This window comes from Parus major, chromosome 3 (genome assembly GCF_001522545.3).
Source record: "Parus major isolate Abel chromosome 3, Parus_major1.1, whole genome shotgun sequence".
Classification (NCBI taxonomy): Eukaryota; Metazoa; Chordata; class Aves; order Passeriformes; family Paridae; genus Parus; species Parus major.
In genome coordinates, this window is record NC_031770.1 from 18,244,059 (window position 1) to 18,263,328 (window position 19,270).

General features: G+C 37.4%; 1 protein-coding gene across 4 annotated transcripts in view; it reads left to right on the plus strand.

The window, feature by feature from the left end:
- Window positions 1-19,270, plus strand: part of RAB3GAP2 (RAB3 GTPase activating non-catalytic protein subunit 2) — a 42,418-nt gene that overhangs the window by 11,517 nt on the left and 11,631 nt on the right. For 2 of the 4 annotated variants that reach the window (XM_015620750.3, XM_015620752.3), the window contains exons 3-22: window positions 657-780; window positions 2,320-2,401; window positions 4,388-4,435; window positions 4,537-4,612; window positions 4,758-4,859; window positions 5,926-6,025; window positions 7,652-7,750; window positions 8,553-8,701; window positions 9,639-9,718; window positions 9,830-9,919; window positions 10,383-10,522; window positions 10,685-10,901; window positions 11,195-11,338; window positions 11,608-11,690; window positions 12,006-12,070; window positions 12,454-12,544; window positions 14,336-14,463; window positions 15,184-15,397; window positions 17,665-17,762; window positions 18,322-18,427. In XM_015620750.3, coding sequence (XP_015476236.1) covers window positions 657-780; window positions 2,320-2,401; window positions 4,388-4,435; window positions 4,537-4,612; window positions 4,758-4,859; window positions 5,926-6,025; window positions 7,652-7,750; window positions 8,553-8,701; window positions 9,639-9,718; window positions 9,830-9,919; window positions 10,383-10,522; window positions 10,685-10,901; window positions 11,195-11,338; window positions 11,608-11,690; window positions 12,006-12,070; window positions 12,454-12,544; window positions 14,336-14,463; window positions 15,184-15,397; window positions 17,665-17,762; window positions 18,322-18,427 — 2,236 coding nt within the window. Of the gene's footprint in view, window positions 1-656; window positions 781-2,319; window positions 2,402-4,387; window positions 4,436-4,536; window positions 4,613-4,757; window positions 4,903-5,925; window positions 6,026-7,651; window positions 7,751-8,552; window positions 8,702-9,638; window positions 9,719-9,829; window positions 9,920-10,382; window positions 10,523-10,684; window positions 10,902-11,194; window positions 11,339-11,607; window positions 11,691-12,005; window positions 12,071-12,453; window positions 12,545-14,335; window positions 14,464-15,183; window positions 15,398-17,664; window positions 17,763-18,321; window positions 18,428-19,270 lie in introns of those variants that run through there. The other 2 variants (XM_015620753.3, XM_015620754.1) reach the window with 2 other exon arrangements.

Here is a 19,270-nt window from a genome sequence, read left to right on the forward strand (position 1 = left end):
TTTGAACTATGATTAGCAGGAACTACTTCGTGTGTGCCACAATAAAATACTTGGCTTGGACCCCAAGGAAAAAAAGATGTAAATTTCTTACTCTTATACATGAGGATGGTATCGAAGTTTTTACTCGCCCATCTTTATACCCTTAAAACTTGGCACCACTTAGTTTGGAATTGTTTCATTGTGAAATTACTTTGTGGAAAGGCACCTGATACTTGTTGCCAAGTGAATACCAACTTAGTTACTTTCTTCATATGTGCAGTTATTTGCTTAACGCTGGTCAGCATATGTGCTTGGATAAGTTCTTCATTTTGAGTATGGATTGTAGTGAGAATATCTAAAGAGATTCTCTCCACTCTCTGATCAATGATTTTAAAACTTTAAATCTCATTCTCCTAGTGTCTCTTTAAATGGAAATGATTTTGAGTAGAGCTAGTGATGAGTACCTCTTTGTTTTCTGTTTTGTAAACACACAATTAGTTCAAGGCTGATGCATTTCTCAGGGCTTTTCATGCAAGTTGGAGCTGAAGTGATGTGGTCAGTAATAAAAAGTCCATTTAGCCCTGCTATGGAGGGCAAGCCAGATTGTTCTCATCAGTCTTGCAAGTTCTGCTGTGTCTAAAAAATGTTGCATACATTGACTAAACCTTTACCTGTAGGAAGAAGAGGAATCTAATTCCAAGAACCAGCGGAATTACTGGCTTCAGGACTGTGTGTTATCCTTGTCACCAACCAATGACCTGATGGTAATAGCTAATGAACAGAAAGCAGTCTTTTTAGTGCGTAAGTATACATTCCACTGAGCGTTTGTGCCAGGACATTTTATAGTAACTAAAACAAGATTTGTTTGCCCCACTCCCTTCTGCTTTTCCCCCAAGTCATACCTTCAAGAATTTTGCAGTGTTTTATAGTACAGATCATGTGTTTTCTAGGTGCTGCTTGTCAAGTAAATTGCTTTGTCTTTACTTCTCAACTGTGTTTTGACCTGTGGTCATAAAATACATATGTGTTATAACTACTGTGTTTTAAAATGCTCAGAGATATTGACATTATTTTTTCTCAGTAAGAAAATTTAAAGTTTTGAATTGGTTTTAGCCATTAAGAAATGCTTGAACTTAGTTTTCTTTTCCCTTAAAAAATTACCTGAGCCAGTATCACTCTGGGAAAGGAGTATTAATGTGAATTTTTCTTGAAATTTCCCCTTTGATAAAAAATTCTTGAATAATGGGTGAATACCATCTTGAACAATGAGTGCCTTTGTATTTTACTCCAAAGTAGGGCTCTGGGAACTTTTAAAGCTATCACTAGTAATATATGAACACTGATCAGCCAACTGCTGTTTATAGATGTGCTTTTGTTTGGGGTTCTGGTCTCTTGATGGCTGCAGTGGGTGACATGAGAAAGATGAAGGGAAGCATCCCGATAAGGGGACTATTATAGCATTTTAAAAATCAGAGTGTTGAAACTCAGATATGTGTAGTTGGGCAGATTGTATTGAGTTGTTGTTCTGCCTTGTCATTCCTGCAAGACTGTGTATTCCAAACCTGCTGTAGACCAGTTGGTAATTTGTCATCAAAACTGGAAAAACAGCAGTACTCCTCATAAAGTTCTTATTGGATCAAGCATAATGAAGTGATTTAAATCACTTGCTGGAGAGCTGCCTCTGATGAACTGCACAGTGACAGCTGTCCCACACTGGGCAGAAGTGTCCCTGTGCCTCAGGTTTTAGGTGTCAGATAAATGGCACACAGCACTAACTTAGTTTGGGTTATCCATTGACACCTGGGAGGTGATTCAACAATTAAGTGCCAGCTGTAACAGCACCCTGTGAATAGCAAAGTATGGTGTCTTCTAACCTTGAATTCTGATGCACTGATTAAAGATTGTCAGATTAGCGTGGAGTACTTATGTGCTTCTTGGCAGTTAAAATTAAAATTTTCTGTTCATTATAGCTCATGTTCAGTAGTATTCCCAGAACTTTTTCCTTGGTTAATAATTCTTTCCTAAGGATCCCTGTTTCCTGAATTGAGCCTTTTAAAATTTGATGGAATAATGTATAAATATTTTTAAACAAAACTAGTTACTTTAAAATTTTAGTTTTAAAATTTTGTTCCATGTAAATTTCTCAGAAAACATGTGAGTCCTTTAGAAAAGTCACTAAGAATATATTTTTATTTTTATGATCTTCAAAGTTTGTAATTGGCACTTAATCTAAGTGTGGCAGGATGTACTGTACCAAAGAGGAAAATCAGAAATAGAGCTACATTTGTGAGATGCAAAACATTGGAGTTTTATAGATGCTGTCTTTATTCTTCATGGCAGCTAAATGGAAGCACAGTGACAAAGGAAAGGAGGAAATGCAATATGCTGTTGGCTGGAGTGGCTCTCTGAATGTTGAAGAGGGGTAGGTGTTGAAATGCAGCCGTGATTTAGATGTTATTTTCATGTTTAGCAATTAATAACCTGCTTTTTACTTGTGTTCATATTCCTTTCTTCTGAGCTCATTTGTGGTTTTATGTATATTAGTGTTGGATACAAATAGATTAACATGGGTGATGAGAAACAGTATCTGCAAATCTCACTCCTGTGTATTGTGTGCTATCACAGAACAAGTTCTTACAAATGAAAGAAATGGTTCTCTGCAAGTCAGTGTATTTGTGTGTAATTTAGACATGCTTTTTATAAGATCTTGTTCTAGAAGGGGAAAGAAAAGTATTCTTTTGAGAACTTTTGTAGTAAAGATGAAACTTTCTTAGGGAATGTTGCAGTTGGAAATGTATGAAGCTGTTCTAGATATACTTCATTTTCAAAATCTCATTCAAACAAGCATAAAGTTGTCTCTGATCAAAATATGGTTTTGGGCTCTGAGTCACTTGGGGACTTGGAAAATTTTCTTTGGTCATACATTTGGTATTTATACAACGTTTTTGCTTCATCTGTCTTCAAATAACCAGACAGATGCTTTTTTTTAATCTCCCATATGGAATAAGATATTGCACTTTGCTGTTACATTTGCAGCCTTAAGTTGCTGTCTGCCTTTGAATATGCTCCCTATTGCCTTCAGCCTTCTGTTTGCTGCAGGAGGTGTTGACTTCATCAGCTTTTCTGTAAAAATCATAATCCTTTTATAAAACTACTGTCGCTGTGCATTTGATACTACCCTGATATCTTTTGTTAAAAAAAAAGAAAAGAGAGAAATTCTGTTTGAGGATTTCTTACTTTCAAAACTGGAAAGTTTCTTACTACTGTTACAGCCCTGAAGGATGCTATCCTATGAAGCAGGTAGCTCTGTTTAGATAGGGGCAGATTAGATTCAGATTAGAATGTATTAGATTGAATATATTCAATACATTTTGATGTATTTTGGTTTTTTATTCTGTGGAGGTATTAATATGTAAATTACTGTCAGATTATCAAAAGATTTGAGTGGTTTTGGTTGTTTTTGGGTTTTTTTTGGTTTTTTTCTTTCCCCAAAGTTGAAGGCAACTTTGGGGAAAGAAAATGTTCTGTGGTGGCTAAGTTTTGCTATTGGAAGATGAGATGTGACTGAGATACTTAATGTTTCTTTGAGGATGTAATGAAATTGCAACTCCTCTCAACCTTGCATGTTAGAAAGCTTTCCTTCACTAATTGTCTACCTTGCTTATTTAGTCACTCTTTGGGAAATGGAAGTGACCTGAAATGTAAATAATAAACAGTACTGCTGGCATTTATGCTTTAAATGCTGTTTGCCATGTCATCTTGAATTCTATGCTATCTCATAAAACCTTTGTACTGCTTCTGTTTCCCCAGACAGTGTAAAACTTTGTATCATGGTAACAGTTAAATAACTTCTGATTTGAGATATTGAGGCCTGCTCATCTGCTTGCCCTCTGCATGCTTTGCCTGTCATTGAGCATGCTCAGTTATTGCATTAACTGGGAAGACCATATTGCTTTCAAATTATGAGGTGCTGAAAGGCAGTGAATGTAAAATCTACCTAATTGCATATTTCAAAAAATTTTGATATGTATGGTTCAGTTGGCTCCTTAAAAAAAAAAAAAAATGGGTTGTTCATGGCATATCATTATAGATCAGAAGAAAATAATTTACTTGTAGGCACCTGAAATTTAACTTGAATCTGCTGAACAGTACTGACAGAATTATCAGTCTGTGATTTATGAAAGACAGCATTAACAAGTACAAAAGGTCTGTTTGGGCATTCTTGAACTTGTAATTGAAAATGTCTTTAAAATGAAGAGACTTTTTTTGATTCTTATTGTGAATTTGATATATGGTGAGCTGCATTAATAAATTATTAAAACTTTCAGAGTTCTGACATGGCAAGATCTCTTGCATGCAGTAAAATTTCACAGCTAGAGAAAACCACTAATTTTGTGTTTGTTTCTAGTGAATGTGTGAGTAGCGTATTGTGTATTCCACTGGCAAGTCAGAAGAGGTAAGGATGTGTATGCATCATTAATGTCCTTACATGACACTTTTCTGTGTCTCTAGCTTAGAATGGGAGTTGTTTTTAACAAGTGTCTCTTTGTGAAACAGGAGCTCCACAGGCCGCCCTGACTGGACGTGCATCGTGGTTGGTTTCACCTCTGGCTACGTTCGGTTTTACACTGAGGTGCGTCTCTCAGCAGGGCAGGGCAAGGGAGCTCTTGGCATAAACATCTGGGTGTTTTAAACTTCCATTCCCTGCAGATTGTGCTTTTTGTTTTCCCTTAGAAAACGAACAGAAATGTTCATGCTTCTTATCCTTTCTCTTCTAGAGTGGGGTACTGCTTCTTGCACAGCTTTTGAATGAAGATCCTGTCCTACAGCTAAAGTGCAGAACCTATGAAATTCCCAGGCATCCTGGTGTCACAGAACAGGTTTTGTCAGATTATTTCAAAAGCGAAGTGCCAGTGTTATGGGGTATGGAAGGGAGTCTTCTCTGTGAATCCTCTGTGTCCTTTACCAATTTTTGATGGGATGGACGATTCCTTAGAACAAGAGACCCTTGATTTCTTGTTCTAGATCTATTCATGCCTGTATAGTTTGAGGATTCAGAATGTCTTTTGGAGTTTTAGCTCTATAGATTTGTTCTCTTTTTCTCTTTTTGCAAAGGAATAGTTCATTCATTTTTTGTTTATTCATTTGCGTGCAAAGAACATGATAATGCATTGATGAAGGGAGAAAATGTAACTTGATGGGTGCCAAGAGCTATTCATACTCATTCATAAGAACTTACTGTAATTATTTCACAGAGAAGATAGCTGGAAGTTAAAAGAATATTTATAGGACTAGCAACCTACATGTCATTATGAGTATTTACTGCAGAGGAGACTCTGCAGAGCTGTTTAGGAGAGAAGGCAGCTTTCCTTGCTTTTGGCTGAGTTGGCAAGCTTTATATGAAAAATGAACAAAATCACAGAAATTTTCAAGTTTTCTGTGTAGAAATACTCATGTGATTTAGTATGACATTTTTGGAATCAGTTTTGAAATACAGAAGCATGATGGAATTTGAGTCTTGAGTTTGTATCGCCAGATTAGCATTTATGTGCCCAAGTGGTAATTCAGGCAGGCATTAATCCAGTTTCAGGATTTGACTTCTTAAAACCATGATATTTACATTCTAGATGAACCTGTTTTTCCATCAACTTCAAAAGCTTCTGCATCTTATGTATTCTTTTCATAAGCCTTAAGATACATTAAGCTAACAAAGAAGTTATTAAAAAAAGATAAAAATATAAAACCATGTGGCTAAAATAATTTTTGGGACAGTTTAATACTGAATTTCTGTAGTTTTGCCATAGTCTGTTGCCTGTGCTTGTTCGATATTAACTCTCTGGATATAATCCTCATCTTTGTATAGTTAATAGTATAAAAAGTCAGAAAATAAGCTGTTCTAACAGTAGCAGTGATCTGTTTTTTGTCTCCTCCTTATTTTTTCCCCAGAATGAGGAACTAAGTATCTTGTACCCAGCAGCAATTGTGACAATTGATGGCTTCAGCCTCTTCCAGTCCCTTCGTGCATGTCGCAATCAGGTAGCAAGAGGTACGTGTAAGGGGAAATGTTTATTTTTTCAATCTGCTAATAATTCTTTACTATTTAGGAAATGTACTTAGATTAAATATAAAATCAATGTGGAATTTAGATCTTCCTTGCTTGTTCATTGATATATTGACACCTACTGCATTAAGGGATGTTTCTTTCTTTACGGAAAATGTTCTAAGGGCCCAAGTTGTCTAAGGAGTATTGACTGTCTTCTACATGCTCCCCATAATACTGTACACTGGTTTTCCCTGGGATAGAGTTAGTTTTTTTTCTAGTAGCTGGTATGGGGCTGTTTTGGGTTTGTGATGAAAACAACACTGATAGCATGCTAATGTTTTAGCTGTTGTGGAACAGTGTTTGCTCAGAGTTAAAGCTTTTTTTTGTTTTTCACACTGCTGTGACAGTGAGCAGGCTGGGGGTTCCCAGAAATAGGGCAGGACACAGCTGGGACAGCTGACTCCAGCTGACCAAAGAGATGTCCTGTGCCATATCATGATACTCCTGGAAATAAAAGCTGGGAAGAGGAAAGGAGGAAGGAGGAATCTTCAGAGTTATAGCATTTGACTTCCCAAGTAGCTGTTACAAGTGACAAGAGCCCTGCATTCCTGGAAGTAGCTAAATACCTGCTCACTGATGTGAAGTAGTGAAGAAAATGCATTATTTTTCTTTGTTTGCATGCTGTCTTTATCTCATCCCACAAGTGTTCCCACTTTTACTCTTCTGCCTCTCTTCCCCATCCCACTAGTAGTGAGTGAGTGAGCTGCTGTGTGGTGGTCAGCTGCCCTCTGGCATTAAGCCACTGCGTACTGCTAAGGTGATTCTTAGCATGTCCCTGACAGTGGAATGTTCTTCTTCCCAATAAAGACTTTATGGGAAGTGGTAGTGCTGTGATGATAGCAGAAGTGATCACTGCTCTTCCTGTTCGTATCTAAAAGCTTTTCATACCTTGTTTGATTGTGCAGACTTTGATCCTGCTCCTTTAGTACGACGCCTGTTCATACTCTAATTTGGGAACAAGCTCAGTTTCCAGGGGGTAGAGGAGAATTATGTGACAGTACTGTGTGATAGATGGCACAAGGATGGTATTGAGAAGAACTCAAAGCTTGTTGAAATATCTGCAGCTGGAGTGCTGTATCTTCCTTCATTCTTGATTCTCTGTATTTGGGGTAATAGGTATTTTAAAAGTGTCACTCACTGGTTTAGTCTTACCACTGTTCTTACCTCCCACTGTTATATATCTAGTGATTGTGATGACTTTGCAAGCACTTGGGTGGAAAAGTTTCCACTTAAACATGCCCAAAACACAGAAATCAATTGTAGTAGCTTTTTAAAACTGTACAGAATATTATACCATACTAGCTAGTGAATACACTGTCTACAAGTACAAAATGTATTTATGATGGAATATCATGTGCAGTTCTATTCAGTTAATTTTTAAAAAAAATCTTAATTTGATGATGGTAGATATTTCAAAAGGCCATTTTAACAGATGTTTTAATGCATGTTAACTAAAAACTAGGGTATTTTGTGGCTTCAGGTTGCATCAGGTGTTTTTTTTCCCTTTCTCTGTTATGCTATTCCTTTGACTCAGTAGAAATTGTTTTGTGCTTTATCAACTTTTGTCAGCTGCAGCATCTGGCAATGAGAACGTTCAGCCTCCACCATTAGCTTATAAGAAATGGGGTTTGCAAGATGTGGATACAATTGTTGATCATGCTAGTATTGGTAAGCATTTCTGTTTAATTTCAAATATTTAAGAAAATTAAATTAATGTTTCTGTGCAGTTAAATTCTGGTTGAGAGGACTTACTGATACTGGCTGGATAGAATAAATAGTGAGAAAAGGCTGTCATAAGTGAATGATCTCACTAAGCACTATCAAAATTATATTTTACTTCCTTATCTAGTCTGATTGAGTCTTAGCTCTTGCAGCTGTAACTGTCTTGTTCTTTGTTGCTTGGTAAGAAACAGCTGGGAGAGACCAGATCAGATGCAATTATTTCCATTTCTGTCAGGTGAAAGAACTGTCTGTCAGGCGGGTTAAGACTGATGTGGGTCTTTCCTGCATCTAGCACATAAGGAAAATTAAATTTGAAATGGTTCCTTTCCGAAAAGGGCAAATTGACTAATTGGTTTTCGAAGACTTTTACCTGTTAGGAATTTGCAGAAGCCTCAGATCTTGTCTGAGAGGCATATCTGAGGGACAGTCCACCCTTTCTACAAAAGCAGCTAGGAGGTCAGAAGGCTGTTATCTAGGCAGGTGAAGTGAGTTTGGTACATCAATTTTTGCTGCTGGACTCTGCTGAATTTTTTTCTTCTGAACAAACAGGTGTGCTTTATAATTAACCCAAGCGCATTAGGTTATTTCTGCTGTGGTGTTTGGCATTTCTGTGGTTAAAGCTGTTCCTTTTTCCTTCCCCTGAATGCTGGCTAGCCAGTCAAGAAGGCAGGAATATATTTACGCTTGTAGAGTAATTGCATGCCTCTGTTCTGAATGTGTAAGACATTCACTTTAATGTTTTTGTTAGGCATCATGACGCTGTGTCCTTTTGATCAAATGAAGACTGCCTCCAATATAGGAGGATATAATGCAGCCATAAAAAACAGTCCACCTGCCATGTCCCAGTATGTGACTGTTGGAGCCAATCCTTTCACTGGATTCTTTTTTGCCCTGGAGGTATGTACTACAAAGCTGACTTGCTGAAACTTTGAATAATTAACCATTCTTTTTTCTGTATGAGTATTTCTGAAGTATTCTTACGTTCATTTTCTGTTTACGTTTCCGCTTATTGATCTTCTGGAACTGGAATGACTTGGAGTGGATGTGATAGAAAATAAAATTTCTCATTAGCAGGAACCCATGCTAGACATTACTATCTTAAATTGAACGTGACAAGTATTTTTAATTTTGGAATTTGTTAATTTATTATATTAATTAATAATGCTTTTGAAAAAATATGTTGTTATTGTGTAAACATGCATCTTACGGATTTTTGGAGATCTCTGGCCTTTGATTATGTACACCTGAGTACATTGTAGTGAGTTCTTGTAGGAGAAAACTGCAATTTTTTCTTAACTGTAGCGTATTTACATCATCTTCGTTGTATGGGAGGAAAAGGATGTCAGTGTAGCTGTGTCTGTACATTCAGACCCTACTTGTATGCTGTCCTTACCAGGATCAAAAGTTAATTGAAAATGCTAGAATTGGAATTTTGGTTTTTGTACTTGTTTTCCAATAGGTTTGTGAAAAAACTTCTTACGTTGATATTTGCAAAGGTGCCAAAGCCACACACCAGGCAGCTCTCTGTGATACATCACACACAGGGTTTTTTTAACTTCTGTTGCAGACAAACATACCAGTGCCTTGCAGGAGGATTTTGAAATGGTAAAGAGAGATCAGAATGGCTTTTCTGGGGGCAGTGAATTAAAATTTTGCAGTCTTAAGGCTGTGCTTTCTGAGCTGAAAATCCATAGGAAGTCTGAGAAACTATTCTGCAGTTGAGTTCAGTGTAAGAACTCTTTCTTGGCTTTCTAAAGGCTTTGTTCTTTCATTTTAGGATGGTTCACAGCTGACTATTTCTTGACTTTCTAATTGCTTTATCCCTGTATTTCAGGGTAGTTCACAGCCCCTGTTGTCTCATGTTGCCTTAGCAGTTGCAAGCAAACTGACTTCAGCATTATTTAATGCTGCCAGGTAATAAAATTCTAAAAAAAAGTTGTTGTTTTTTTTTTTTTTTTTTTTTTTAGTAGCTGCATAATATTTTGAATCTTTTTAGTAATTCTTATTATGTTCTTCTGTTGCAAGTGGCTGGCTTGGCTGGAAGAGTAAACATGAAGAAGAACCTGTCCAAAAACAGAAACCAAAAGTGGAACCTGCAACCCCTTTGGCAGTGAGGTAAGCTGGTTTTTTTTCACTGTCAGTTGTTCTGGATGTCTGGTGTTTTTAATTATTTAAATTATTTTGAAAGGTGTATAATTGATGAACATGTGACTTTAAGCAGTAATGGCAGTTTGCAGGTCATTTGTTTTAAGCTTTGTTTCATTTCATTTTATCATTCTGGACAAATAATTATTCATCTTTCTCTTCCAGTGCATGGGTTCATTGTTACTGTACAGTCATTGCCTGACAGTCCATGAGAAAGCAATCACATATCCTACTTCCTGAACTTTGCTTTTTCAGTAGGACCTAGGCAGAACTATGATATATCTTGGTAGAAAGCACAAGAATGTTTTTCATGATTTGCTCTTAATTTTACCCATACCTTCTGTTACCTTGAAAAAAGAAATCTTAGAAGAAAATCTAACTATTTCTGAAGAAAAGGATGTGTCTAATGGCTTTGCTTCATTATTTTTTGTAGGTTTGGACTTCCCGACTCCCGGCGCCATGGTGAAAGGATATGTCTTTCTCCATGTAACACTTTGGCAGCAGTAACAGATGAATTTGGAAGGGTTATTTTGCTGGATGTTACAAGAGGACTCGCAGTTCGCATGTGGAAAGGTATGGTAGTGATATTAGTATAGTAAATAATATTCTTCAAAGCACTTTACAGGAGCCAGGAGTTGCACAGTTTGAAACAAAGCTTAAGATTACAGCTTTACGAATGTGCTAATCCTGTGTTAATTTCTGCACACTAATGACCTTCTGTCTTCTCTTACAAAGGATACCGTGATGCAGAAATCGGTTGGATACAGACTGTAGAGGACCTTCAGGAGAGGGAAACTGAGAAGATGGATTCTTCTCCTTTTGGAAATGCACAGGGTCCAAGCAGAGTAGCTCAGTTTCTTGTGATTTATGCTCCAAGAAGAGGCATTCTGGAAGTGTGGAGCACGCAGCAAGGACCTCGGGTTGGAGCCTTCAATGTGGGGAAATACTGCAGGTAAGAAACAGGTAGCAGGTAGGCATGGTGGCTGTGCTGCTGCAAAAAAGTGATATATGGCTATGCCAGGGCTAAAAGTGCTAGTGGTGCACTTTGTGTGCTGCCCAGTGTTTCCACTGAAAGCAGCTTGTTGTTTTAGAGGTAGGGATTTTATCATATTTCATCACTCTACAGCCTTTTCTGATAAAGGTGTTTAGCAGTTCTTAAACCTTAGCTTCATAAAACTTGTTGCCTTTTTATTTTGTGTGTGGACTGGGAAGATTCCTAATTTTGGCCATTTTTTAAAATTTCAGGTTGTTGTATCCTGGTTATAAAATAATGGGTCTAAACAATGTGACCAGTCAGGGGTGGCAGCCCCAGACTTACCAGATCTGCCTTCTTGATCCAGTCTCTGGAAGTGTAAAAACTGTCCATGTACCTTTCCATTTATCACTGAGGTAAGGGCTTTTTCTGCTCTGTTGAAGTAAATTAATTTCATCATTGTTTTTAGAAACAGTTGGGAGACAGCAATTCTGGTATTCCTTTTCAAGCTGAGTAGTAGTACTCTATAATAGTATCATTGGTTTGTGTGGCTTAACATGATTTTCATTATTGGGATGTTACCTTAAAGTAGCATAACTAATTTTTAGAATTCAATTCTATTGAATCATTAGTTTTAGTTTTGTATGAGTTTTCTTCACTCATACAATTTAAAATTTTCCTTCAGTGATAAAAAGAGTGAACGAGCAAAGGATATGCATCTAGTGAAGAAGTTAAATGCTTTACTCAAAGCCAAAACCTCAGATCCAGGTAGGTTCTCTTGTAAAATTTCTTAAGATTATGTTATCAAAGAGTTCTTGGATTATCTGTGCTGTAAGTATGCAACTACAAGTATGATTGTGATGCATTCTAGCAGCTGTATGTGCTATGAGCTATGATCTTTCATTAGCTCAGGGTTTCTCTAATTTTGTTTCATTTTCCTGAAGCTTATTTTGGCAGCTTCTGCAACAGTGTCTTCATCTTTAGCATGAACCCATATGCGCCTTAACTGTGGTGCAGGTTGACTTGCTCTTCAGAAGGTATTTGAGAAATATGAATTCAAATTGTGAATGTCTTTGTTTGCAGATTTAATTGAAGCTGAAGCAAAGGAATTAATACTTGATATCAAATATCCTGCTACAAAAAAACAGGTGAACATTTAGAATATACTTCAATATTAGAAAAAAAGTACTGCATTATCAGAGTGCTAAATCCTTCAAAATAAGTTATTTTTTTCCTAGAATTACTTGAAGCAAATAATTGAGCTGTGTAGGGTTTCTGTGTGTTTTTTTTTTCTGGGTAGTTTTTTTTATATATTAACTAGAATGAACTTGTGACTTCCCCAAGGTATTGTCTATGAATAATAAAAAAACCTTTCTGTAGGAACAAATTATGCCACAAGTATATGTAAAGGTGAAATACAGATGAAAAATCGTGGTCACAGTTGCACTATTGTTGGCTTAACTTGCTTGTTACATTGTTTTTACAATGAGATTAAATGAATGTTTAATTCTCTGGAATATCTGCTTAACAGGCTTTGGAAAGTATATTGACAAGTGAACGTGTGCCACTTTCATCTCTCACAAACATCACTCAGACGTTAATGGATGATTTACAAAAACAGGGTAGGTGTATATTTATTTTGCAAATACAGAGAGACATTTGCACTTCGTCTGCAGTGCAGACAACAGTAAGACTGTTGCAGAAATGTTCTGTTCCACAGGGAGACCAAGCTTGGTTTGCTTAGTTTCAGTGCTAGATATCACAGGATGTTGCTTTTCCATGTCTTTATTTAATGCAGACAACAAATAGCTTGCTCATAAGTATGCTTGGCTCAGCTTTCTGTGTGCTTAGTAACTTGTGATTATATTTTAAAAAAAACAAAAAACAAGAAAACAAACTTAGCAACAACTGCTCTGGATACTTGTATCCTGTAAAAGCTTCCTTTAGAAAGAAGGTTCATAGGCTTTTGCCTGTAGATGTTTTAATTTATTCTCTCTCCAAAGGAGGAAGTGAGGATGTGGCATGATCTGTGAATTTTAATGTACTTGAAGCGCAAAATCTGGGACTCTGAGCTGTGACCACATTGAGTATCTTTTTTCAGTAAACTTTGCTGAAATTTACCAAATACTTCATATTTTGGTAGAGATTTCAGAGCTTGTGTCAGGAAATGCCATTGCCAATTCAAAATCTTGTTGCTGAGAATCAAAGAAATCTCTCCTTCATTTCTATCAGTGTAAACTTTTTATAGTTTTCTTGAAGTACATAGAGATTGAGACCTTCACACATGCAGTTCTCTACCTAAATTCTCTACCTCATTCTAAATCAATAGTATTATCCATTTCTGTTAGAACTCCTAAAACATCCAGAGGAAAACAGAAACATGACTTTTAATTCTGAAGAGAAATTGACAGAGTAGTTTATTTCCTAAGGTCTGTGTGTTTGTGCATTTTTCATCATTAATCTCTTGTCAAACATAACATCATTTCCCCCAGTCACAATGTACAGCAAAGCTGACTGATGTTCCAGCCTTCTAATTTCACAAGAGTAGTGTTATATTCCTCCTCTTCTGTCTAGTAGGTAAAAGATAATACGAAGCAGATCCTGGGCTCTGAGAGTGCTGTGGTTGTGAATTCAAGGTCAGGTGGTTCAGTAACAAGCTCTCTGTGTTTTTCTCTTTTTTGGTGGGATTATAATAGCGCTGTATCAAAAGTATTTAAAGGTTTGTAAGTGAGAATCACGTTTAGAGGTAGCTTCAGGTGAAAATTATGTATTCAGAGGAATATTTTGTACAAAAAGGTTGTTTTAGGATCTCTCAAAACAGCTTTCTTTAAAGACAAATAAGTTAAAGGGTTTTTTTGGACATGTTGGTGTTAGTGTCCTATATTGTTTGCTTTAATTGTTACCAGAATTTGAATGTTAATAGGTAGGAAATTTCTGAGACTAAAATTGCAAAAATACAGAAGGCAGTGTCCTGCTGAGGTGAAATTTAATCCATGTCAGTAGTTATCAAGCCTTCTTCAGATGAGAGGAATATGCTTAAAGTGTTGTCAGAATGAATAAAATATTATAGCTTGTTATCCTTGATGAAAGAAAATAGGAACTGTATTTCAATTTTTGACAGTCTTTGATTTGGCCTTAAACCCAGAGAAGACAATAGATTTATCTTTGTTCAGTTCCATGTTGTCAACCTGCAGTTTTAAAACAAGCCTGATATGATAGCTTTCTTTAGTACATAGAGTACCTCTTGTAAAAATAATTATTTTACATTTTATGCTGCTCTGACTTGAATGTAATTATTGCAAACAGCAGTGCATCAAAAAAACAGTGAGTTTCAGAAATCCTCCAGTTCTGTGTGTGTTTCACTATTCCAGGCTACATAATTCAAGCTCAAAAGCAATTTTATTTCTCCTCAGAGCTGGAGTGTGTGGATGAAGGACTGCTGCAGTTCTGTACAAACAAGTTAAAGCTGTTGCATCTTTATGAACTGGTTAGCAAGCTAAATTCCCAGAGCATACAGAAAGAGCCTTCACCTTCAGATATTGTGAGTAAATTCAAAATCCAGTTGTCTTTTAAATTCAAGTGATGATTTAAGCATAAAAATATATTTTCAAAGCCTCTGATAAAGTAAGTAGGTAAGGAAGTTACCCATTTTTGTGGCCTGCAGCTTTTAATGAACTAATTGTTTATAATACCTTCCCTCTAGGCTCATACAAGTGTCTGGTAATTCATCTATGTAATAGATGAATAGGCATCTATGTAATAGATGTAATAGACACATAAAGTTGAGATACAAGTGAAAAGAAAGCCGTAATCTCCTGTTTTCAATCCTTTATTCAAAATACATAGCATGTTCTTAACTTTAGTTTTAGAGGGATATTTTGGGAGCTGTAGAAGTTAAAAAATTTGATGCTTGCATAGCAGCATAATTTGGCTTACTTTTGCTATAATTTGTAAAGCTGCTTATATATTTACAAAACTGGTATTTTATAGACTTGTTTACTTGATGGGCAATTGTTATGCAATGGGCAGAATCTAAAAATGGGAAATGCATCTGTTCTGGTCCTTGAAAAGGAAGCTAGACAAGCTCTTCATTTGAGCAATGTGAAAAACTGATTTGGAGATTATTTTGGCCCTTCTTAAAGACATTTTTAGTGTTTGAAATGGAATATGTTGACTTCTGACTTTTTTCATTTTTGCTGTGTTTTGGAAACTATCTGCTTGTATAAGTCTTGTGAGATGAGATTTTTTTTTGGTTTTTAAGGACTTGGCTAAACTGCTTCGTCTTGAAGAAAGAGATTTTCATAGGCTTGAAATTTTACTGGAGAACTACAAGAATGAAAACACTCAAACTACCACTCAGTTGACTGATGAGAAGGATGACGTGTTGTCTGTGAAAATGTTCTTAGAATATCTGGAATATGAAAAGGATGTGATTACTGTAAAAAATTTGGAAGATGGAGAATATGTGGCTTTAGGTAAGAGCTGTTGAGCTCTGTCACATTACTCAGACTGGTTTTAATCTAACATGATATAAATTTTTTAGCCTTAATTTGAGGGCCTTAGCAACCTTTCTTTCCTTGAAGTAGTATCTCCTTTTAGACTCTTACCTTTAGTTGGGGGACAAGTCTTTATACATAAATGAATATTTATACAAGTTAACTGCATCTGTGGATACAATTACCCTGAAGCCATGTAACCACTTCATCCATTTATTAACACCACTAAATTGGGCAGTGGTAACTGGATATTTGACAGAGCAGGTGTACCCTGCTGTTTCTTTCATGGTCGCAGCACCTTAAAGATTGAGTTAATGGCAGGACTGACTTAGCCTCAGAGGTGGGGGAGATGATCAGAGGCAGCACAAGGGTATTAGGGAAGGCAACAAGGACCCCTAATTTGTGGAGCTGAGGTTTGCAACAAGGTCCCTCTAAAATGTCCATTGATTTCATTTAGTCCATGGCTGTGGGCTCCATCTGTCATAGTAGTCCTCTAGGGCAGAAGTGTGTGTGTTGGATTGTTGCATGCTGAAACAAGTTCTGGTTCCATCATTGCTGTGCTTGTCATGCTATAGCATTACTGCACTTTGCCAGCTTCATCAAAGTTAAATTCTCATTATTTTGGGTAATCTTTATAATACCACTGATATGGCATATAGCATGTGTAGTAGTGATGCCATACAATGTTATATAGCAGTTAACATACAATTCAAATTATTGGCTGTTCTCACTCAGAATCAAATCCCCTTGAGGTATACATCAGACTTCCCCAAGTACATCCAGGTCCCTTAGCAAAAGCAGTTCCACAAATGGGCTTGCTTTTGCCTGAGGCAGGAATAACATAAACTGTTCCCCAGTGTATTTTTATCCTTTCTGTTGTTCAGAAGAGTTTTGATTGGGCAGGGGTAGCCTGGTTGGCAGACCCCATAGTGCTGAGCAGCTAAGTGACCTTAGCTACCTTTGGTATACCCATGTTTGAATGTCCCAGCGCCCACTGCATTCCATGTAGCCTTTTAAAGTCCATTGCATCTTTCAGTCTTTCCAAATGCTGGCTTCACCCTGTTTTGTGCCGTCTGGATCAGTCCACTTGCCTGGGTGACATGTAAATACATTCCTTAAATGGATTCCTTCTCTTCACAGCTGGGAGGAGTTGCCTCTAGAGGCGGAGGGTTTGTGCCCGTTTTCCAATTCATTGACAACAGAATTGTCAATGCCCTCTTCTCTAGAAAGGGATCCCAGCTCTTTGGCTTCCTTACCCTCGCATTTCAGGCTGCTGGCCCTGTTATCCCAACATAAGAGCAGCTGAATGACAGCATACTCACCTGGATTTTGGCTGAAATCTTCACAGATACCTCACAGCTTCCTCAGGGATAGGGATTTTTTGGTTACTGCCTTGTTTACAAGCTCTTCTTCCTTCCTGAGTAGTCACCACCTCATTCTACTGCTGTCATGCTGGCCTTGCTCTGGAGTAGCCTGCCTCATCCACCTCCTTCTGTTCCTTCTTCTGAGTGAGCTGACTTTCACTTCCAGTATTTCTTGTGTAGAGTTGCCAGTGGTTCAGTGTCAGGGTGGTTCTGTAGCTCAGCCATGGTGCCAGTTGCTGGGCTTGGAGTAGCCACAGTGCCTGTCACTTTGGCATCAGATCCAGAGGCCTTCTCTTCCCTTTGACTGTACCGAGCAGAGCGATTGTAATTCGGCTGGAGAAGGGGCAGGTGGAAGAAGGCATTTCCCTCTGGATGGGCCCTTCAAGGAGCAGAGGTGTAATTGCGAATCGTATCCACCGCACGGCGCCCAAGAGCCGGAGCTGGTGGCGGCGCTGAGATCGTGCCGTGAGCCAGCGTTACACGGGACATGATAACCCGAACCAAACCCCCAGGGGCGGTAGAGCACAACAGAAAATGTTTACAGCAATTTACACATCCCTTAACACAGCTCTGGCAGCAAATCCGTCAGCTTTGTGACCACCAGCTATTAAAGTAATGTAGTGAATGCTTATGACAAATTTGTTTTAATATGCTCTGGCTAGATCTGTCATTATCTCAACCCTCTGTGCCCTTTGCTGGGCATCAGAAAAGACTGGTGGTTTAACCTGGCAGGCAGGTGAACACCAGGTGGTCCTGAATGTAACTTGTTCTTTTGTATTGCACTTTCTGGGACCTGATCAATAGATTGTGTTATGTCTAAATGTAAGGAGAGGGATTGTGGGTTTAGATACTGTTCATGATGTCAACTAATTCTTGTTTCAGGCAGCTTTTTCTTCTGGAAGTGTTTGTGTGGGGAGAGTTCCACAGAGGAAATGTGCCATGCATTGGAATCAGCAGGTTTTAGCCCACAAACCTTGTTGGTAAGATGTTTACTACATGCTTCAAAACTTTGATTTAGTGTTTTGAAACCAAAATGTTGAATAGAAAATTTCTGCATGTTGACCTTTAGATTACTGCTGTATTCAGGCTGTGTTCAAATACCCCTATATTCAGTTCTTTAGTTGCTCGCATTTGCATTTTCGAGTTCAGTGATATCAGAGAAAAAAGAAAATATTCTAGTAGAAAATGTTGGTGTTCTAGTGGGAATGTCTAGAACATTCATTAAGGAATACAAGTGTTGTAAAGTTTTCAACTATAATATTAATAACTCCTAGTGTTTACCAAGTTGAGCCTTCAAAAAGGAATGTTTTCTGGAATATATTCTTAACTAAATATACTGATTGTATTATTTAATTTCAAAATCTGTCATAGAGTACTTGTGCTGTATATTTTTAACTCTCAATGTTAGTATAATGATTCATGGATATAACATTTTTACTCTGTGACACAAAACTTGTTTGAGAAACTGTTTGCATTAGGTGTCTTGAGATATTAGATTTTCATTTTGCTGCTTCAATTCCATATTGTCTTTTTTTACAGTCACTCCTTCTCAATTTATGGCTTTCCAAGGAAAAAGATATTCTAGACAAACCAGATTCTGTCAGTTGCCTTCATACTATGCTGTTACTTCTGAGCAAAATGAAAGGTGAGATGTGCATTTAAAATACTTGAAGGCAACTGTTGTTGTTATTAGAAATTTGCTGCTCTGACTAGAGTTATTATCACTTTGGGTTTTCCCCCCTCACAAATTATGCAGCAAAACTTAATGCTGCATGTTCATGGACTAACTAATCATGCCATGTTTTCACTCTCATTCTACACTAAATTGACACAACTCCTGTTTGGCACCAGAACGTGGCTGTGTAGCTTTCTTTCCTCATGTTTTTTGAATGTAGAGTCCAATCTCTTTAATTTGTGCTGACTGGTTCTCAGACATCCTTTACTTTACTGTTACTTTAGCAGCATTTGTACCTTGAGTACTCTGTAAAGTCAGTTTGCCATAATTTAGGGTAGGTTGTACATGTGTTTTACATATGAATAAATGTTGATTATCCTGCCTCACATACAGCTGCTATGGATAAATCTGTGCTAGGTTCCCATATTGTCTACTTCACCATAGAGCAGCATTTTGAGCTTGAAACAGGAAGTATGAATAAACTACTGCTGCTGAGTAAATTAATGCTGCTGGGCAAAAGGTGGCCTGAAGGGAAATAGCTTGAGGGCATTGAATATGTGTGGCATCTTGAAATCAGAAATGAATCTGTCTGCATTGTAAAGTGTAACATCCCTTAGATCTTTCAAGGATGCAGCAGGTTTGCTACCTAGTGATTCAGATCTACTATCTGTTTGCTACAAATGAATTTTGAGAACCAGTAGTTCACATTCTGTTTTAAACTTGAGTTACAATCCGGAACCTATGTGCTAAATATCTGGAAAAGGATCACGTAGAGTAATCAGAAATTGCTCTTCATGGACAAGCTGTGTTCAC